The sequence below is a fragment of the Paramisgurnus dabryanus genome, chromosome 15 (assembly GCF_030506205.2).
Source record: "Paramisgurnus dabryanus chromosome 15, PD_genome_1.1, whole genome shotgun sequence".
Taxonomy (NCBI): Eukaryota; Metazoa; Chordata; class Actinopteri; order Cypriniformes; family Cobitidae; genus Paramisgurnus; species Paramisgurnus dabryanus.
In genome coordinates, this window is record NC_133351.1 from 17,042,215 (window position 1) to 17,064,646 (window position 22,432).

The following is a 22,432-nucleotide window of genomic DNA, read 5'->3' on the forward strand; positions in this document are numbered from 1 at the left end:
ATAAAATTTGTAAAACAGCGTGCCATCGTTATAAAAAAAAGGCTGCAACAAGACTAAGGGGTCCAGGACTTAGTAATGGCTCCTTGAACAAAATGTTAAATGCTTAGTCGCTTTGGATAGCGTATGCTACATGAAAAAAATAAAGGTAAATATATGTTCGATATTAATTCGATCATTTAATCGGTATGCTTAACCATCACACACTTCACGAAGTATTTATATGTGTAGTGCGTACCATGACATATCCTTGTTAGAAATTCTTGTCGCATTCGCTTCGTTTGATTTCGGCCAGGCTTCGCCTACTTTCGCTGCTACTCGGCCTTTTTCGCCGCCCACTCGGTCGCTCTCGCGCAGTGCAGTGGGGTTGATGATCGGATTTTCGTCTCGTTCTCTGTGTTGTTGTTCTCGGTGACGCGACGGAGGTGTAGCCTGACGCGGTCTCTTACGTGTCGGCCTGAATAAAAGTGGAGCTCCGAGGGCTCGAGAGTGACGAAGGGAGTCTGTATCGGTAAGAGAGGAGGCAAGTGTCCGGAGGGAAAGGGCTAGCCTCGAACGGCACATGGGTCTGGTTTGGGTTCGGCCCGTGGAAACAAAGAGATCATGGCGGCTGTCTGTAGTTGTTGCATGCAGAGGGAGGGGAGGCAAACGGTAGAGAAACACAAACCCAGGGTGGAAATCTTGATGCATGGCTGATTATTTAAAATGCAGCGAAATATAAATGCGCGATAGGTCTAATTTTCTTTATAGATTTGTACAGATTAACATTGTGGGTTTTTCCCTCCATTTTTGGTTGTACATCCTGACAAGACAAAATGTGTGCTACTGGGTGGATACGGGTCGTAATACTTATTCTAGAAATAGTTTGTTCTGATTTATAATGATTGATGCGTTATGCGGTTCGTTGGGCACGCCCTTACAATATTGCAATCCTGTAGGATTAAAAAATTAGATATTTTTTCGTTATTTTTTTTCCATAAAAATTCCATCGCCAGAAAGCCGTGATTACACAACATCAAGCAAATGCACCCTGTGTGTGTGTGTGTGTGTGTGTGTCTGTGTGTGTGTAATCTAACAAACATTTCGACTTCTAAACATTGCATGTGAAGAAATTCGTAACATACATCGTATTGCCCTAAGCTTTCTTTAATTAATCATTATTATTTTGAGGTTATAAATAGCATTGGCATTATCGCTGATGTGTTCAAAGTTGAAATGTTTTTAATGCAAGAGTACGTATTTTATTGTAAATTCGGTGTGCTGTCATTGAAATGCATGCTTGCTTTAGATATAAAAACATAAGAATGCTGTACAGTTTCATGCTTCCTAGAATAATCTGTCTGGCAGAAGATTGGATTTGAAAAGTAGAGGGAGAACTATGCATGACCAATCAAACCACAGATAGACTTCTAACGTCATGAGATCACATTACTGTCTGTTCATGTTTTCTGCCATGCTGGATCTCTTTCAGTTTCAAAAATATCAGCACGATTGTTTTACATGCAATATTACCATACACCAAAATTCATAACAAAAGCTCTAAAAGAAAGAAGTGCCAAAAAGGGTAATAAAAATACAAATACAATAAAGCTTGAAATAGAGTATTGATTAAAGCAGTGGTTGAATTTATCCAGAAATAATTGTATTTGATGTTTGTTTAAATAATTAAAATGAAAGCTGAAGTTATATAAAAGTACTGTTCTCTATCCTCTCATATAGTCCTCCTTGGTTACAGTTGCAATTTATGTATGCATAGAAGTCATACTGTGTAGTCATATAGATTTACTATCGATATGAGGTAATTTAATTCAATTCTTCCTTCCCAGAAAGCATAGAGGTTCTCCAATATCAGCCACCAAGGGAAGTAAGGGAAGCATTTGCATTATATTCTGATGCACTATCAATAAAAATTATGCTGTACGATGATTGTCTTTATTACCATACTTATTTTTTATCACTGACCAGTGCACAAGTAATTTTATACACTCAAATTAGTCATTATTGTACACAAAGGCAGAAATGGAGACTGAAGGAGCATCTGGGGGCTAGGTTGTGCACTGTTAAAGTTACTTAAATGAGAACATATCTCTTTAAATTCACCCTGGGATTTTAATATATTTCCATTGTGCACTGTAAAGTAGTGCATGGTCTCACTTACTTTGGCTTATGTAAGCCATCCATTATAAGAAACATCTACCAATATTATGAGCTAAAAGGTCGAAAGTCAGCATTCATATTGTATTCTGACCCCAGACATTTTTAGAACAGTTGATGTTCTATACATGTACAGTGTGAGCAACCGTATTTGCAAAGGAGATGGTTGTTTATCTTAATTTAATGCTTTTTTGTCTTTGTTAAATTATTTTTATCTTGATGCCTCCTTAAGTTTGCTGAGGCCCTCTAGTGGAGAAACACTGGCCTAAAAATTCCTACTAAGGGTTGATGCATTATGATTTTAAAAAATCAGTTTGGTTTTGTCCTTGTGACCAGTTTAAGCAAGTGGAAACGTTGTTTTTAGTGTGAATATATATATTAGATATAGATATCATAGTTGCTATAATAAACCCATGGCACCACTCAGTACTTTTTTTTAAAGCCTCCCCCATTTATATTAGTAACAGTTAACCAGGATAAAAGAAACTCCACCCTGTCTGACGTTGTGTCTTATCTGATATCACTTAAACAATCACCTTGCTGGTTATCACCCAGATCTGTGGTGAGTTGTTTTGTATGCAGTGCCATATAAATAGAGAACATGCATTAGCTCTTTGAAAGAGGTCCTGCATGGCAGTGTGGTATGTGGTTTGTTGTCCTAGTAGTTAATGGCTTAGTGCTTAAAAATTTAAAAAATGCTTCATTACACTGGGCCAACTTTTTTTCCACAATATTTCTTTACTGTTATTTAAACTAGAGATATCACTAAAGACATAGATTTTACTGCCTAAAGTGCCATCTTTTCTATGTCTTTTTAACAGATTTTTTCCAGAGGGAGAACTAATAGGAGTTGGTGGACAGTGTGAAGATTCTCTCTAGGTGTCCCATTTATAGGTAAGTAGTGAAAATAAGATCTAACTATCAAGTAATTCCAATTTTTCAATGAAAAACTATCAGTTATATTCATCGTCCATCGTGATGACATAATTTCCCTCTGGCTTTATAGCTAACTCAATGACCATGGAGTCAGGAGCCGATGCACAGCAGGGTGGAGACGCCGCTGTTTCTGAAAATGACAGCCAACAGATCACCCAGGCCCAACTCGCCACCCTTGCACAGGTAAGACCCAAACAAATAGACTCTTGTAATTTGCTACATTTTTTTCACACCTTAAAATAAAATCTGACATAAAGAACGAGAACATTCAGTGTTTGAATGTGGATTGTGTTGGGTGTAGGTGACAATGGCTGCTGGACACGCTAGCGCCACAGGGCCCACTGTCACGCTGGTGCAGCTGCCCAATGGTCAGACGGTGCAGGTACATGGAGTGATTCAGGCTGCTCAGCCTTCAGTCATTCAGTCACCACAGGTGCAAACTGTCCAGGTAGGACACATTAACACTTATCACACTGATTATCAGTAGCATATCTCTATGGGGTGGTTTCCCAGACATGGATTATCTTAAACGAGGACTAGGCCTTAGTTTAATTAATTTATTTAACATGTATTACTAAAAACAAAGGGCACTGATGTATTTTAAGATATGTCAGTGTAAGCTGTTTTCAGTTTGGATAGCTCTTACATTTATTTTAGTCTAGGACTAGTCTAATCCCTGTCTAATTCTGGGGAACTGCCCCTAAGGTTTTTGAGTGATTAGCAAGTGTCAATATGTAAATCTATTCTAACCCATTAGTCTTACAGTATTCTCTTATATGTATAATTATGTATACACTTCATGTGCATGATTGATATATTAATTTATACTTAAAGCGTAACTAAACCCCTGGTCAGAGTCTGACTCCACCCACTGGTAATATTTGAAAAATGCAAAAAAAATGTGGGCAGACCCCAACGCAGATAGAGGGGACGAACTGAGCTCGTACCAAGGGTGTGGTGAGGTCGTAACAAGGGTGTGGTGAGCTTGAACCGGCTTACGTAGTGTCGTACCGCTTACGTCACGCGTTACCGCAACATCCAGTAGGAAAATTCAACTGTAGTAGCCACAATTCAACCTGAAGAGGGCAGCACCCAGACATTTTTACACCATATATTGTAGCATTGAAACACTATATACCCAAATGTCAAAAAAGTTAGTCAAATCAATGAACAGCATTCATAAAGCGCCATTCTTACAGATCATTAACTAAAAAGTTGGTTTAGTTCTTTTTTAAAGGTGACACAGAATGATTGAACGGGGTATTTATCCTTGTTCTGTGCTGTGACATGTAGACAAAATTTTTTTGAGGGGGTCTGTAATGCCTTAGAAGCTTCCTATAAACCTCTCTCAGATAGCTCTATTCAGGTGGGTGATTTTAAACAAGTGGTTTTGCACCTATTTGGCTCCCCCTACTGGCTTAACTTGCAATCTCATTACTGATTGGCTGACTTTGCTGCCACTCAAAAATGTAGCCAATTATTTAAAATTGGAGGGGCAGTTAGATGCCTGTGATGTCATAAGCATCAGTTTTTCAGATTGGGCCGTTTTCTGGCTGACATTTCTAAAAGAGGAATTTCTATGAGACTGAGATGTTTAGCATGTTTAGCACTTTTTGTATGTTTGTGAATGCGGGAAGAATACCATTATTCAACAAAAACAAGGTAAAGATGGTTTTTCTTTCTCTGTCCCCTTTAAAATATACAGCTTTATTTGAATAGTTCAAATGCAAAAATTGCTAAACGCCACCTCTGTCAAAAATTAGAATCTATTAAGAGTCTGATAAAAAAAATGCTAATTAACCAGCAATCTCGCCAGACACCCTTAGCAGGTTTTACATCTGAGTTCTTTATATTGTTCTCTGTAATTTGTGACACACAATATTTTGAACACTTTCATGTCTGTTGATCAGATTTCTACAGTAGCAGAAAGTGAGGACTCACAAGAATCTGTGGACAGTGTAACTGACTCTCAAAAACGAAGAGAAATCCTTTCTAGACGACCCTCTTATAGGTATGTATAGTTTTATATGAGTTTCTTGTAAAGAAATCTCCCAGTCTACAGCTGTCTGTGATCTATAGGAAAATCCTGAATGACCTGTCATCAGACGCTCCAGGAGTTCCGAGAATCGAAGAGGAGAAATCTGAGGAGGACAGTGCGCCTGCCATCACTACAGTGACTGTGCCAACCCCTATATATCAGACCAGCAGCGGCCAGTACAGTAAGTAGTACATATAAGATTTGAAACCGCATCTTCCACATAAGCCGTGTGGCTCAGTTTGTCTGGAGCCCATGATCCAGCCACAAGACCACAGCTCCAACATATGTTGTTCTTAGACGCAAACCTTTTAACTTAATTGCTAACAACCTCTTTCTTCATGTTTCTGTCCCAGTTGCTATTACACAGGGTGGAGCCATTCAGCTGGCTAATAATGGCACAGATGGAGTGCAGGGGTTGCAAACCCTCACCATGACAAATGCAGCAGCCGCCCAGCAAGGCACTACCATCCTGCAATATGCCCAGACCAGTGATGGTCAACAGATTCTTGTACCCAGCAATCAAGTGGTTGTACAAGGTGAGTTGGACTTGCATGCCTCCTTTTATAAAGGATCAAAATAAGACCAAATTACAGATATGCATAACCCATGATCATCTACAGCTCATTTTGCCTGTAGTAATTGATTGCTTCTTTTCTGTCCCCCATCTACCCTTCAGCTGCTTCTGGAGATGTTCAGGCTTATCAAATCCGTACTGCCAACACCAGCACTATTGCCCCAGGTGTGGTCATGACTTCCTCGCCCTCCATGCCAAGCCAAGGAGGCACCGAAGAAGTCACACGCAAGAGGGAAGTCCGCCTCATGAAGAACAGGTACAAACATATAACATGGTCCTCAAAACTTTGATCATAAATTCTAGGGGTGGGAATCGCTTGGACCCTCATGACTCGATTCAGAATCGATTCTTAGGGTCCCGATTCGATTCAGAATCGATTCTTGACGTACTAATTTGCATATCTGTGACGTCATTACGTCACATTTGCTCTCAAAGCCAGGTTAATGTTTGCGCTTTTGCTAGTCTCTGAACTGTCATATACTGTACTTTAATGCAACTAAGGGATAAATAATGTCATTCTTATATACATATATGTCCTGTTTCTGTAAGACATTAAAACCAGTAAAAATAGTAATTAAACGTGACATATTAATTCTATATGTTAACCGGCATTAACTTCCACGAACTGACTAACGTTAAGCATCTAATCATCATCATTATACACAGTGATTGGCAGTATTACTGTATTTATATAATGCAGTGCAACCAGCGACTGAATAACAAACTATGTGCATATTTTACAGAAGTATTCATGTTATATCTAAACAGTCAGCGGATGGTTTTGGGCAAGGGTGTCCAATACGTAGATCGCAAAGGCAATCCCGGTAGATCACACATAAGTAGGGTTGCCACCTGTCCCGGTTTTACCGGGATTGTCCTTCTTTTTAATAACCTGTCCCGGGAAATGTATCAACTCTCCCGGGACACTGAATGTCCCGGTTTTCGAAAAGCTATGTGAATATGAAATTTAGCGCGCGCACGGCAGAGAGGGAGACCTTGCGTCTGTGTGTGTGTTTGCCTCATTTAGCGCATGTAAGACAGAGAGCATCCTGATTGGCCTGTTTCAGGACATCATCCAATCAATTGTCAGTGTGGGCGGGCTTTTATCTCTTCTCCCGAACCAAACTAATGTATCTAGAAACAGGAGCGCCATGCCAGAGGGAGAGTGCCCCAAAAGCGAAAATATAAGACACATTTTACACCAGACTACACGAAAGTGTATCCCTGTCTTAAAAGAGTTAAAATCTTGCATGGTGTAGAGTTTGTAACAGTCACTTCAGCTTTTCCCATGGCGGGTTAAATGATTGTAAAATACATGTTGAGGTGAGTTCAACAAGTATAATTTCATGTGCATATTTGCTAGTTGCTATTTAGACCCGTTTAAAGTTGCAATGGAATATAAATAAAAACAGTTTTACATAAATAGTATAAGCAGCTTTAATAAATTGTAAACCTGATTTACATATTTTAACATAATGAACAAATAATTGGGTAACACTTTACAATAAGGTTCATTAGTTAACACATGAACTAATAATAAACTGCACTTATAGCATAAAGCAATTTATCTTTGTTAATGTTAATAATACATTTATTTAAATCTTGTTAACATTAGTTAATGCACTGTGAACTAACATGAATAAACCGTGAACAGCTGTATTTTTATTTACTAACGTTATCAAAGATTAACAAATACAGTAACAAATGTACTGCTCACGGTTAATTCATGTTAGTTAATACATTTACTAATGTTAACAAATAAGAATTGAAAAAAAAGAGAATTGTAAAGTGTTGCCAATAATTGCATTGGCCTATAGAAATATTATGCTATGGGGGGGCTTGTGAGCAAACCAATTGGCCGGGTCATCGATATGTCCAGGTTTTTTATCAGACATGGGTGGCAACCCTACACATAAGTTAACTGCTGCTCCACGAGCGAAATTGTCATTATGGTCTTTTAGAGTAATTGTGAAACACGCAGGTCTTTTTTAAATGCTGCGCCTTCCTTCTCAACTGTGTTTTGCCAGGCCACTGCAGCTCAGTCGTCTTTAACTTCCAAAATTCACAAGGATGCGCATTCTTGCCTCACGCAGGAGCAGATGCACGCGCACTGTGTGTGTGAGCGAGCAAACGAGAGAGAGAGAGGCAGCGTAGCGCTGATTTGTATGCTTCTGATACAGTTGTAATTTTCTAGTTTGTTTCACTAAACCGCATCTCCGCTATTTTAAGGAGTACTCGACATGTACTCAAAAAGAATAAAGTAATGGTGACAGCCCTAAATTCAGTGTAGAGATATATGCAGTATAATCCTAGAAGCATTTAAAGTGTTCTTTCTCTTCTGCTCTTGTAAACTCCGCTATGCGCTTGTGCAGTGCGCGCTCTTTTAAGTTGTCCGTGTGAAGCACTGCTCTCCCAGTTGAGTTCCGCCTTTTGGTTCTGATAACGTCACGTTATTATTTTGTAAACTAACATTTAAGAATCGATTCTTGAAATTTGTGAATCGATTCAGAATCGGCCCACGTCCGAATCGCGATTCATCTAAGAATCGATTTTTTTCCCCACCCCTAATAAATTCTGTCAGTAATCTTTCACATATTTTCCAAAAAATATATCAATGATATCCATTTCTTTCCAGAGAGGCTGCGCGTGAGTGCCGTCGGAAGAAGAAGGAATATGTCAAGTGTCTGGAAAACCGTGTGGCTGTTTTGGAGAACCAGAACAAAACGCTCATCGAGGAACTCAAAGCTCTCAAAGACCTGTACTGTCACAAATCAGAGTGACACAGCACCCGATCTCCACACGTTTTGGTGGATTTACGCATACAGAGACTGAAAGGCGAGTGAGCCAAACATGGACGCATGTTTTCTAAATGTTTTTTTTTATTTTACATTGCTACAGACTGCCTGTATGAACACACAAGAACTTGAGGGAACAAAACAAATGTCCCCTAGCCAAAAAAAATCTCTTCTAAATCATTGGATCATGTCATTAAAGAGAGAAAATGCTGGAAAAACTTTACCGTGGACATAAAAGCAGAAGAACATTCTTAGCTATCCTTACTCCTGGACTCAAGACTCAAGAGGAGGGGTTCATGGGAAATTTTTACCCTTTTTCCAGTGTGCTGGTGTATAACTGATCGACAACTTTTAATAAAAGAGATATAAATAATAAAAAATAACAAATTAAGTGACATCTCTATAGTGCAGTAGAAATCATCTCTTAGCTTAGAAATGGAGTTGACATCATTCCCTCAAGAGATTTTAAGGTTTAATGTGTCTGTTACTTTTTCTTGCTGTATAGTGGTCTTGTGTTTTAAGTTCATGTTTTTACCTTTTAAATATCAACTAGCTTTCAAAAGTACATTATATAAATGTACATAAATACTGAAAATATTAATGTTGTACACAGAATAAGATTATAGCCCATGTATATTTAGATTTTCACAGATTTTTCTCATTTTTTGGGTGAGCTAAATTCACTAATTCATTTTTATTAATCTTCCCATTGAGGTTACAGCAGTTGCACAATCGAATAAAAGAAGTTTTTTGGACATTTAGTCACTTGAGTATAAGTTCACGGTTACAAAATTAGACATTACACACAAACATGAATTTTTTTTGTGTGATGATTAACAAGAGTTAAGATGATTCTTGACATTTATGTTAAGCATATTTGGCAGATTACTTATGTTATGCTTTGTATATCATACTGCGTTCTATCGCTGGCATTATTAGACTAAAGCATGTTTTCTTAACATATTATTGACTTTGATATCATTTTATGGTTAATTTTCCATTGCATCACTACAAACATGAAGACAGTGTCTTTGTATTTGATAACGTGATCACACATGTAAAGGTTATATGTTATCAGTCTTTTATGGCATATGCATTTTGGCAGCTATTTCATAAAAAAGATATGTAAAATCAGCTTTCTTTGTTACTTCTTATTGTTTTAGGTTTGTCTGCATTAAATAATTCTTAGATTTTTTTCAGCCGGTAACTTGTGTTACACTTTGCCTCTATGATCAGTTGATCTAAAATATTATTAGAGCTTTGAGTACTGGATGACTAATTGTTCAAAAATATTTTTTTTTATCTTGCAACAAGAAAATTGTTACAAATCTTTTCAAGATGTTTTGTACTGAAATAAGCCTTTTATCATATTAGTGATTACATCAATGCCCACCCTACCATTTTTTTACATTTTAAAATTAAAATCAGTTGCTTGACTTGTCGTTTACACTCTCAGCTCAAGTGTAACAAATTCGAGGAGCAATCACTTCTCAGCAGGCCAGATCTGTACTCCCGCTGGGGTTGTGACACACCACACTGTGTTCCTGATTTCCCCTCAAAAAAACTATTTTCTGACACAAGAACTCCTACATGTAAATTGTCTCATTAAAGATCAGACCGTTTAGCATACCAGTAGAAGTAGAAATGTGTGAATCTTTGTTTTTAATGAGATTTTCTTTCCAATCTTTATAAATTCTTTATGTTTTGAGGTTTACCTAATGCCATGTGGGCTTAACAGAACTTATGTGTGTTAACTACATGCATATGCAAGATAAATCAATCATAAGCAATGTCTGGTGTTAAAAACTTATTCGGCTCATTCTGGATAAACACATCATGCACTTTTTGTATGATAGGTTTTACCTTTTGGACACTGTACAGTAATGTTTGGGTTTTAAGGTTTTGAGATTAATTGTATATACTCTGTGTGACATGGCTCACATTTTTAGAAGCTTTTCACTATGTTACAGTTACTGTTACAAAATAATTGTGTATACATGTTGTTCCTCCATTTATCTTTTGTACACAATAATGTAAATCTTTAATAAAATACTAATACTAAAATGAGGTATAGTGGCTGCAGTCTAAATATACTCTCTAAACAGTGCAGTTATATCATATCTTGTAAATATAAAAAAATAGTTACTAAATCTTGTAAAATGAATCACTGCGCCACCATATTTGCAACATCTTCAGGAACAAGACCTGTCGATTCTGCGCATGCGCAAGGTCCAGGGTTCCATTCTTTAACGGTTGGCGATTGGCTCTTTTTACTGAGAGGCGGGACTAGAGGGCCATTCTGCCCCATTCAGTACCAGTGACGCATCTTTTTAATATTAAATATCTTTTGGGCATAGTTACCTTCGTTAACCTTTCAACTTGATTATATGTAAATTATCTAAAATTGTTTGGAGAACAGAAGTTTTCATATAAGCATCTATTTTAAAAAATATTCAAGTTGACTCAAGTTGTTTCATTGTAACGATTAGCCTATCTTTATTAATTCCTTTTCAGATTCGTGTTACATGATTTTCCAGTTATTTCCACTATTATTTAAGGGATAAAGTATGGGGAAATTAAACATTTGTTATTTCTAAATCGGAGGCGTGGAAGTGGAAAAGAATGTGTTATTATAAATAACAAAGTATGCAGTATGTATACTGTGATAACAAGTTTGCAAATGTTCTTTACGCATTAGAACGACATGTATTTGTATACTTAAATGAGTAAAGTATATTTGCTGTGCTGCATGCAGGAAGCAGAACTGCATTCCGAACATTTTCCTTCTGTTCCTTTCCATGAATAGGAAGAGGTGTGTAAATGGGAGGGATTTATATCTTGAGACAGATGGCTTGAGTGACAAACCTATTCACCAATCCTTGCGCATTTTTCGATTTTGTTTTGATGCCTTAACCAATCGCCAGTAACGGAATGTAAAAAGTGGGTGGGCCCTTATCTGCGTCACTGGGAGCAGATGGCGGAGGTGGCGGGGAGTGGATCGCTTCTGCTGCTGCACTGGCCGGCGGGGCGGAGTGGATAACGGGAGACTGTTTGAGAAGACCCAGTGGACAATTAAAAAAAAAAACTCCAAACAAACCAGGATATTGATTTTAGCGCATGTGCAAGGAGAGGACTTTATTTATCTGCTGCGTTAAAATTATACATTTCTCCCCTTGTGGGCGTCGAGGCCTGAGGATTTAAGTGATTATTGAATACAGAGTTTTAGCTAACACAGATACATGCCGGTTAAATGACGGATAATGCTTGAAAGTTTATTCTTTAGCAGCTGTTTCATCTCTTCACGATCTGAACTGCTGAACCGGATTAATTTAACAGTTAATACGGATTCGGATATTTACGTCAGAGTTAAAGGGAGGATGGTTTACCTTAGCTAGCTCGGCGGCTAACCGCTCTCTCATTCACAATGAATCAATATTAGCCATTAGCACTTAGCATTCCAGGTTTATTTAAAAAATAAATCTGTTTTGGATGCTCTCGGATCGAAATCTGGACTGATGTGTTGTCAGCGCCGTATCCGAATGTATTGATTTTTTTAGATGCTAATGCCTTAGATCTTCTTTGGCACTGGATCTGAATGCATGGAGTCGCATTATATGGGCTGGCAGAGATAGTTAAAAGTCTCTTAAATCTAAAGCAGTAACTCGCAGTACATGCAGACTCTGCTTTACTGTGTTTATTTTTTAGCTCTCCAAATAGAGTTCATTCATTTGATCCATTGAATCACATCTGATGACAGCGGAAGTCCAGGCGTGAATTTCACGGTTGTTTAGCATAGAGTAACACACCTGAGCAGGTGTCATGGGGAATACAGTGTCCTGCTGCGTGTCCCCCCGTGGGAGCCCAAAACTGCCCCGTCAGGTGGAGTCTTTGGAGGACTATCAGATCAATACAGAACTGAGCGATGACACCGGTCCATACCTACAGCACATCAGTGACAGAGAGGTGCCTGATGGTAAGTTTTGGTTGGTGATGCGGTTAACTATCTAGACTCGACACAGGTGATCAGCTCATCAAGGTTTTTGGGTTTTCTTGAATATTACAGGCAGGGGGTGTGTAAACAGAATTAAACTTCAAAAGCAAAGTAGGAGTACAATGGAGCAGGCATGGATTCAAACAAAGTGACAGGTTATTGATTCAGAAACATCAGGGGTTATGACCCTTTTGTGAACCTTTAACACAGTGACCTTGATCATAAGGGAAACTTCAGTGTAGTAAATTAAAAGTATCCACTGTCTATCCACCAGCTTCTATTTTTGGATCTGCCCACTTTTTTTGTACACCATATAGTATGTGGCACAGTTTCTGGCTGGTGTGATCCGATTCCTTGACCTCCTCATCCCAAGTGTCAGGTTTCTCTTGAATGCTGAAGACGTTTACTGCTTTTGGTTTTCAATGACATTTTACAGTTAAAATAATATTTGGGGCAGTCAGAAACTTTAAATAATGTTATTTTGAAGTTTAGGTTTACTGAAGCATAGGTATTAATTTTGGGGAGGTGATGCCACTCTGGAGATGTTTGCAGGCTTTACTGCTGTTTATTTAGGTGGTGCTTATTTACTCTCAGGGAAACATACATGGTCTCCCACACATACAAATAACTTTGTGATACCCACTGCTTAATTTAGAGCTGTGTGTATTCATCATTGGCTCGGCACTGTGAACTTTACCACTTTTAACTCCAGTTAATCCCTTATGATTAGGATTTGAGAATGACTGAGACTAAGGTTAACTGGCAGAGGTGATCAAAATATTCCTGGCATCTCAGTCATGTAGATCTTTGGAACAGCTGTCGTCTTATCACCCTCTATCTTTGGGGATCTACATGAGGCACATGTCTTTCATGGGTGGATGCAGATGTTTGAAGTCACTTGTTTTAAAGATAGATCCTTTTTTTATTGAACTGAACCTCTTTTTGGTGCTCTGCCACTATAGTTGTGCTTTCCTTTAGTGAGGACATCTGCTCCACCCCCAGGAGTTATTTTTGACTGTGGGGTGTGATTGTGAGTATCAGCTGAGTACAGCTCTGGAGAGATCTCATCATGAGGTCCTGTAGAATGAATGAATCACAGTTATTTAGCAGACATATTAAACGAAAAAGTCGTAAAACCACTGTAATGCATCAGGCTTATTTACAACAGCAGTATTATAAGACACCCAATGTATTCATCACGATAAATTATTCTTCTGGCCCATAGTGTAGTTCATTAACCTTACTGCAGGCTGTAGTTTATGGGCTGCCAAGAAACATGGCACCTTGGTGCTTTAATACAAAATTAATTGTTCATTTAATAGAGCTGTTTATTTTCTAATTAGTGTTTACTGTTTTAACTATAAATGTTTAGATGTTTACAGTAGATCTTTAGAATTAACTATGTGTCCCAGTCTGAAAACCCAGTTAAAGACATTTTGTGTGATTTCCCACATAATGTAAAGAACGTTGATATCTTTCAAATTGACTAAGTTTTCATGTCAAAGATTAAAATGAAATCAAACTTTGATGCTACAATTCTCATAAGTAGATTATGAGACTTTAGCTTGGATTTCACAGACAGTGTCACATGTGTGCGGTCTACTAAGTATAAAACACTCTAAGTGCACTCAGTTTCCGTTCCACTTAAAGTCGCGTTTGCCGGAAATGTTACATTAGCTTTGTGCTTTAACACTGGAGCTAGTAAAACAAATAATTGTCTCTAGTTATTGTCTTTGAATGTTGACTAAAGTTGCCTTGTCACCATGCATTCCTGCACCTCCCTGTTGGTCAGCATTCTCTCTTTATTCCACACCTCAGCTACAACAAAAGTTCATCAGTAAATCAGTCTTGAGTTTTGCCCAACCAAAATGTACTTGCCATGCCGTTAATCTTTCTTGCATTAATAAAAAAGTTGAAATAGTACTTGCACAAGTTTTATGTATTGAGGTATCTATTTTGATTCTTTGATTGTGGCACTTCAGTTTTAATTCTCTATTGCTTCAATCACAGTAGTCGGCCTGAGAAAAATGACTATGGAAGAAGGCGTACACTATTACCCAACCCACTATAAGTCTTCCCTTTTCTTAATGCAATTGATATGGATGTTAGGCATGTTTGTGTTGGCATACTTGAGTAGGTTATGTTTTAAAACCATAGACTATAGGGTAACCTGCACCTGTGCTACACCTTTTGCCAGTTTTTTAGCTCCCATGACATAGTTATGCCTGTCTAAACATCTCCTTGGAGTGTGTTTACTGTACAACTTGACAGCACTGGCTCAAATACTTGGACTTGTTTCAATTACATTTCAGACTGATGCCAGACACTTTCCATGCCATGATCTTGGTCTGACAGAGAGACTCTAGTCTAGACGTTGGTATTTTTTGTATTTTCCGTGATGATGACTGATTAATACAATCGTGGTGAATGCATTCTGTGTTGTATCATTTTGATGCTCGTGTCATATGACAGTGTGGGTGGAGTGCAGGGTGTGAGTTCTCTGTGTTTTCCAGCAGTGCCCGTACAATGGGTTTATTGTGCCTACTGTGCCTGCCGCTCTCGCCCTTGTGGCCGAAGCGGGTTGTGGCATGCCCCAGTCTGCTTTCTCACAGCTGGGCGCCACACCACCTCGTTTCCTTGAGAGCGTTGTTTTACTACGTTCTGAAAGGAAGCTCTGTGGATATCACCGAGTGCAAAGAGGGATAGCAGCAGGATTGGAACTTGTTGCAGGGAGGACTCAGATTTGTTACACTCATAGATAGCACAGCTTGATATGTTTTCAGCATCTGCGCCAACCACTGCTACATAGCTCTATCATGTTTTAATAAGAATGACATTCAGAGAACAAAAATTAAGATCGTAATTTCTAATTTCAATCATCTCCAACCGCCTCAAATGTTTAAGTGTGAAATATTTGAGATTGTCATCATCTGTTGTTGATTTTTTTTGTCTTTTAGATTTGGCTTTTGAGTCCAACCCCTCAGATCATGCCCGGGCCAGCACGATCTTCCTTAGCAAGTCACAGACAGATGGTGAGTAGTTCCACTTCCAACCTGAAAATATTACAGACTGTATCCATTATTTTGAATGACTATGAAATTGAAGGAAAACTAAATTTTCTTAAAAAAAATCCAGATAATTTACTCACCCCCATATCATCCGAAATGTTGATGTATTTCTTTTTTCAGTCTAGAAGAAATTACCGTAAGTTTTTTTTTAAAGGAAAACATTCCAGGATTTTTCTCATTTTAATGGACTGTATTGGACCCCAACAGTTTACAGTTTAAAAGCAGTTTAAAATTGCAGTTTCAACTCGGCTTCAAAGGGCTCTAAACAATCCCAAATGAGGAATAAGGGTCTTATCTAGCAAAACGATTGTCATTTTTTGCAATAAAAATAAAAATATGCACTTTTAAACCACAACTTCTTGTCTTGCTCCTGTCGTGTGACGTGCCAGCGCGGCCTCACGTAATGTTTCATGACGTCAAAAGGTCACGGATGACTTATGCGAAACTACCACCTCAGTGTTTACAAGTGTGAAGTTCTATGTGGAATGATACTAATTAATGTCTTTGTGTCAGTTTATTGTTTAAAAAGGTCTGCAAATGTGCTTTTTATATATGTAACACATGAACTTTCGACGTGCTTACACAATTATGCGAGGTTGTGTTGGCGCATCACATGGCCGGTGGAAGACGAGAAGTTGTGGTTTAAAAGTGCATATTTTAATTTTTCTTGCTTAAAATGACGATCGTTTCGCTAGATAAGACCCTTATGCCTCGTTTGGGATAGTTTAAAGTCCTTTGAAACTGCATTTAAACTTCAATGTTAAACTGCATCAAAACTGTAACTGATTGGGTCCAATAAAGTTAATTTAAATGAGAAAAATCCAGGAATGTTTTCCTAAAAAACTACTTCTTGACTAAAAAAAGAAAGACATCAACATTTGGATGACATAGGGGTGAGGATTTTTTTTAAGTGGAGTAATCCTTTAAGCCATTTCAATTTTTGCTGTTCTGTAATACTCATGTATATTATAGATAATTGTAGTATAATATAGTTAATTTGTTATTTAATAATTTTATTGAAGATGCACCTAGAGGAAATGATTTTATTAAAGATTTACTTTTTTTTTTATGTAGTTATTTTCTTTTCATTGAAAAGGTTTTGCACATAAAAAAGTAAATAGCTCCAATTTTTTCCAACCAGTTTGAATGGTATCTTTAGTTATATAATATCAGTACCCTAATAATACATGTAGAGGGTTACAAGTTAAAATCACATAACTAGCCAAATGCTATTTGTTATTGTTATTGGACACTTTCTCTCACACAATAAATAAATCATGGCTGATTGTGAATAGCACCTTTCTACAGTGACATTGGTAACTTAAGACTTCTGTATGGCTGTTATACTGCTGCATCCATGCCACACGGTGTGGCAGCATGGGCCAGTTGCATAAACTGTTTAGACTAGTCTTACACATTAGTCATAAATTGCTGATAGTAATTGTTTTAAGTCAGTTACCGTATTTTCCGCAATATATGGCGCACCAGATTATAAGGCGCATAGAATAGAAGATACTGCAGTCAAACATTTGACTGGGTTTGTGTTATGCATCTACTAGATGGAGCTGTGCTAAAGGCAATGTCAACAAAACAGTCAGATAAAGTCAAACTTTATTAAGCATTCTGACAACTCCGTTCACTCCCATGGTAACGTTGTTTAAACGTTAATGTGCATATTAACAATATCTCACAGCCTTGCTCAAAACGTGGAGGGGAGCTTTTTCCTAATTCAGTAAACACGTAGTAAAAGAAACAGTCTGTGAGAAAGAACAGTACCTGTGTTTACTGACTACGGTAGCCATAATGCTGCAAGCGCTGCATTTTTTCATTTTGAAAAATTTTGACAGCGCTACTTGATCCATATATAAGGCGCTCCGGATCATAAGGCGCACTGTCGTTTTTAAGAAAATTAAAGGCTATTAAGTGCGCCTTATAGGAAAATACGGTACATAAAAATGTAATCTCATTTTAATCTGAAAAGCAAGACTGATTAGCCCTAACTAATTGCTAGTTGGTCAGACTAGTACTTAAAGGGACACTTCACTTTTTTTGAAAATAGGCTCATTTTCCAGCTCCCCTAGAGTTAAACATTTAATTTTTACAGTTTTGGAATCCATTCAGCTGATCTCTGGGGCTGGCTGTACCCCTTTTAGCATAGCTTAGCATAATCCATTGAATCTGATTAGACCATTAGCATCACGCTCAAAAATGACCAGAGTGTTTTGATATTTTTCCTATTTAAAACTTGACACTTCTGTACATCGTGTACTAAGACTGACAAAAAATTAAAAGTTGCGATTTTCTAGGCAGATATGGCTAAGAACTATACTCTTATTCTGGCGTAATTATCAAGGGCTTGCTGCTGTAACATGGCTGCAGGAGGCGCAATGATATTACGCAGTGCCTGAAAATAGTCCCCTGCTATTGAAAGTAACCAAGAGGACTATTTTCGGGTGCTGTTTTAAATAGGGAAAATATCAAAACGCTGGTCATTTTTTAGCGCAATGCTAATAGTCTAATCAGATTTAATGGATTATGGTAAAAGTGGTACTGCTTCGGAGATCGGATGAATGGATTCCAAAACTGTAAAAAAAAATTCCTTCTAGGGGAGCTGGAAAATAAGCCTATTTCAAGAAAAGTGTCTTAACTTACCAGCTATGTTTATGCAACCGGCCGTATGCACTATAAGCCAGTGTAACTTGAACAAAATTTTTTTAATTGACTGTGTAGTGGACGCAGATAGCATATACTTGAATATACTTGATAACAAAACCTTTGTTTTTCTGTTTGTAGTTCGGGATAGAAGGAAAAGCAATCACATAAATCACGTAAGTGCACATGGGTTATATAGTCAAGTGTATTATTGTGGCAGGTTATATGTTTAAAGGTTCATTTGGTATATTAACTTGGGTTCTTTCTAAAGGTTTCTCCAGGTCTGCTTTCAAAGAAGTACAGCTCCTGCTCAACGATATTCATTGATGACAGTACTGTTAGTCAACCCAACCTGAAAAGCACAATCAAATGGTCAGTTCCATTATTTTGTTGCATACTTATCTAAGTGCACAGTTATGATATTCAATATGTAATAATACCATTTAGTAATGAAGAAGCTGCTGCGTTGTTTGTCTTGTCATGCTGACCGTCTTTCTCTTCCCTGTTTGCAGTGTTACATTAGCAATATATTATCACATTAAAAACAGGTACGTTTCTTTGTTTTCTCCAACTAGTTTAGATGCATGAAAATGCATCTGAGTAAATTTAATTTATATATTCATTGGTTTAATCCGTTTTAGGGACTCTGATAGGACATTGGACATTTTTGATGAAAAAATGCACCCCTTAACTGTAAGCACCTCCATCTTTATATTATATACTGTATGTGTGATTCCCTGTATTGTGTTTTTCTGAAAGTAAATAGTATTGAGCACACTACATATAGGCTATATATCTAAATCAAGTTCAGGTTTGGAAATCCGATATGTTACTGATATAGCGGATATAACACGCATATCATTCGTATTCATTACTGTATCTGAACAAACATACTTTGCAAAACAACCATATTGATGTTCAGCTCTTAAAGTTTGGATTTTGCAAACATATCAGAACTGTGTGCAGTGTGAACAAAATGTGCATAGATATGACCGTATCAAGATGTATGATGTGTATTTTGTTGTCTTTGGCAGAGAGAAAAGATTCCTGACGATTACTGTCGCACAGACCCAGAACACAAACTTATTTATCGGTTTGTCCGGACCCTATTCAGTGCGGCACAGCTCACGGCCGAATGTGCAATCGTCACACTGGTAAGATAATAACAAAATTACCGACTCTGAATCTATGTGATGATCTAGTAAATAGTCCCATGAACTTAACCATATATGCTGGAGTGGCATTAAGAATATATAAATCTAGTAAATATAATTTTTTTAAAGTAATAATTTTATCAACCATTTCTATAATTTATAGCAACTCCTTACCTGTCACGAAAGTTGCAAATTCTAAATTAAAGTTGGTTAAACTTAAAAATTGAAATACAACAAGCTGTGTGGTAAAGTGCTTACCATGTATGTATGTGTGCAAAATATATTAGACATTCAGTGAAGAGATTGTGGATAGACTATGACTGGACTTATTTTGCATTGTGCAATGATAAAAACTTTGATTTGTGATTTGAGGTGCCTTGGCTCATTTTTCTGTTGTCCACTAGAGGGCAGTAGAGCATCAGAATCATCATCATTTGATTATTCGTTAACTTGCACTGCTCATTTATTTGCTAAATTTATTTGATACACTGCTATCAGATTGCCTTAATAAAAAAATTACCAGGTAGCTGAAAACAACAATTATTCACACCGTCTTTGTCACAGGTTTATTTGGAGAGACTGTTGACCTATGCCGAGTTGGACATTTGCCCGTCTAATTGGAAGAGGATAGTGCTGGGGGCCATCCTGCTGGCATCAAAAGTCTGGGATGATCAGGCTGTGTGGAATGTAGACTACTGTCAGATTCTCAAAGACATCACTGTTGAGGACATGTGAGTGAGAGATGTATCTACACAGGCTTTGAGATTTGGTATTGGACTGCCCGTATTTTCCCTGATACTTTTGTATTCTGCAACATATTTATATCTAAGCTAAGGTCAAAACTAAAAATCTGAAAAAGATTCAAATAGGTCCGCACACTCGAACAATGAAGGACAACCATTATTTAAGTGCAAATGCTTATTGGTGTAGTTATGTTCCTTCTGTCCTACTGAGCCAAGCTTAATCATTGTTTCTCTACAGTACAACTGAAGAGTTCAGATGCAAAACCCGCTTGGTGCATCTGGCATGATTTCTTTTTAATAAGCTTTTTTTTATCCAACTCTTAATTGATTCTGCCTAAAAAACAGGATTTTCATGAATGGCATGAGTGCGAGATTAAGCGTTTTTGGCGCAATGTATTCGATGAACGTATAGTATGTGTCGTTTGCCGGCTTTTGCATCTGACCTCTTCAACTATTCTGCAACAAAATGTCTTTGTTTAACAAAAATGCACCGTGTGAACACCGTATATACTCGCCAAAGTGAGTCTGGCAGTACTGCATCTTAATCCAACTCCTACATATACAAGCGTGCAAGATTTTCAAAATAAATGTAGCGACACACTTCAAAACCTTGTTTTAGTGTTTGTTCTCCAGTCTCAATATCCATATAAATGACACAGACAGGGTTTGTGTGTACGTGTGTCTGTTTTTGTGGACTCGTACCTGATTGTCTATGTTAAAGGCCACGGCCCTCTTCTCTCCTCTCTGCCCCTCCGCTCTATTTTCATCCCTTTCATTGAAGCCGTCTTTGTGAGCCTGGGCTGGCGGGCTTCAAGTGCTCTCAGAGCTTCTCTACAATGGTCCAGGCTCTCGCCCACTCCATTTGTTGTCCCTAGCAACCGAATCCGCCCTCCCCCTTCATGCCACACCACCTATACCCACCTCAACCTTATGTCTTGCTTTCCCCAAAACATTCAGGTCACTGTCTCCACGGTGACCGTCTCTGTGCCTGCTCTTAGACGCAGTGAAGCATCACCATGATAGAGTGAACCAGATCCAAGTCTGTTATTTATTATGAAGAGTTCACTTTAGTACTGTTACATAAAGGTAGTTGATGTAGCTTGGACGTAACTTTTCACATGGCAGCATGTTAGAATCTATATGGAAGTGTAGATCTTATAGTCTAATTGTGACTCCACTTTAATCCATTCAGCCCTTGCATGGTATTGCATGCAAAACGGTACTGTCTGTAAAAGTATGGGAGGGTAATAATGTAGTATTTTCAATGTTCATTACCATATTTATAAACTAGATGGGGAAATTCTACAGCATTCACAAAATATTAGTGTAGTAGTGTTTATAGTAATATATTTTTAAGGGAAATACAGCGATTTGCTGGTCATGACAGCAGGTTTAACTGCAATTGCATTGTATTTGAATCAGCAAGCCCATTAAAGACATCGCTGTCTAATCTAATCTCCTATTCTGTTTGTCAGGAACGAGATGGAGAGACATTTTCTGGAGCTGCTGCAGTTTAACATTAACGTACCGGCCAGCGTCTACGCCAAGTATTACTTTGACCTGCGCTCCCTCGCAGACGACAACAACCTGAGCTTCCCCCTGGAGCCCCTGAGCAATGAACGAGCTCAGAAACTAGAGGTGGGCACCAAGTCTCCTTTAATATTTTAACCATTTTAAATCTGTGTAACAAAAAGTGGGCAGTCGTTCCCAACCTGGGGTCACGTGATCCGATATGCTTTGAGCTCAAATAAGGATGCATAAAATGTTCCACTAATAATTAATTTTTAATATGCTAACAATGCCAACATAAGTTAATAATATTCTTGATCTCAATGTGCTTGTCAACATGATATCAAAATCAAATGTAAAGACATGTAGGGGCACAAGGAAGAGGTAGAGAATTGAGTTGAATTAAGTTATTTTGTTTTTTCATTTTATAGGCAATCTCAAGACTATGTGAAGATAAATACAAGGATCTATGCAGGACAGCCATGAGGAGATCTTTCAGTGCTGACAACCTAATCGGCATCCGCAGATCCAACGCTGTTCTTTCTTAAAACCTTTCCTTGGATGAATCGCTGCTGTGAGCGAGAGCTCAATGGACAACCCGTTCTCTCTCCCTGCATTTGGCTGTGACGTTACACCAGCCAACGTAAATCCCTACAAACATTTTACCCAACTGAGACAAGAACAGACCGAATGTTTTTTTGTTTGTTTTTTGCTTACTATGTAGGCTACTAGCTGTGAACTTTGTCAGTTTTTAATTGAAATCATTTACAGATGGAGTATTTTAAATAAACACTAATCATGTAACAAGTCTGTATTTATGC

General features: G+C 37.9%; 2 protein-coding genes across 4 annotated transcripts; both read left to right on the forward strand.

Annotated features, from left to right (window-relative positions):
• Positions 1-365: 365 nt before the first annotated feature.
• Positions 366-10,468, forward strand: creb1b (cAMP responsive element binding protein 1b). 3 transcript variants are annotated; one of them, XM_065251647.2, is made up of 9 exons: positions 366-508; positions 2,973-3,045; positions 3,158-3,270; positions 3,389-3,535; positions 4,998-5,098; positions 5,167-5,306; positions 5,479-5,661; positions 5,802-5,955; positions 8,335-10,468. In XM_065251647.2, exons 3-9 carry the CDS (start codon positions 3,166-3,168, stop codon positions 8,477-8,479), a joined length of 975 nt encoding a protein of 324 aa, XP_065107719.1. In that variant the 5' UTR covers positions 366-508; positions 2,973-3,045; positions 3,158-3,165; the 3' UTR covers positions 8,480-10,468. The 3 variants fall into 3 exon arrangements, with proteins under 3 accessions (XP_065107719.1, XP_065107720.1, XP_065107722.1); XM_065251648.2 differs by having other exon boundaries at positions 375-520; XM_065251650.2 differs by lacking the exon at positions 366-508 and adding an exon at positions 548-648.
• A 996-nt stretch (positions 10,469-11,464) lies between these two features.
• Positions 11,465-22,425, forward strand: ccnyl1 (cyclin Y-like 1). The gene is made up of 10 exons (XM_065251646.1): positions 11,465-12,467; positions 15,443-15,517; positions 18,347-18,381; positions 18,477-18,577; positions 18,718-18,753; positions 18,847-18,898; positions 19,240-19,359; positions 19,924-20,090; positions 21,578-21,740; positions 22,043-22,425. The coding sequence occupies exons 1-10, from the start codon at positions 12,314-12,316 to the stop codon at positions 22,157-22,159; spliced, it is 1,020 nt and encodes a 339-aa protein (XP_065107718.1). The 5' UTR covers positions 11,465-12,313; the 3' UTR covers positions 22,160-22,425.
• The last annotated feature ends 7 nt before the right edge of the window (positions 22,426-22,432 follow it).

What these genes read in the sequence shown, in the direction of transcription:
- creb1b (XM_065251647.2), top strand. Translation starts at nt 3,166, where the DNA reads ATGACCATGGAGTCAGGAGCCGATGCACAGCAGGGTGGAGACGCCGCT. An exon ending in CACAGGTGCAAACTGTCCAG is followed by an intron (nt 3,536 to 4,997) that starts GTAGGACACATT and finishes TCTGTTGATCAG; the next exon opens with ATTTCTACAGTAGCAGAAAG. An exon ending in GTCCGCCTCATGAAGAACAG is followed by an intron (nt 5,956 to 8,334) that starts GTACAAACATAT and finishes ATTTCTTTCCAG; the next exon opens with AGAGGCTGCGCGTGAGTGCC.
- ccnyl1 (XM_065251646.1), top strand. Translation starts at nt 12,314, where the DNA reads ATGGGGAATACAGTGTCCTGCTGCGTGTCCCCCCGTGGGAGCCCAAAA. An exon ending in CTGAAAAGCACAATCAAATG is followed by an intron (nt 18,578 to 18,717) that starts GTCAGTTCCATT and finishes CCCTGTTTGCAG; the next exon opens with TGTTACATTAGCAATATATT. An exon ending in AACGAGCTCAGAAACTAGAG is followed by an intron (nt 21,741 to 22,042) that starts GTGGGCACCAAG and finishes TTCATTTTATAG; the next exon opens with GCAATCTCAAGACTATGTGA.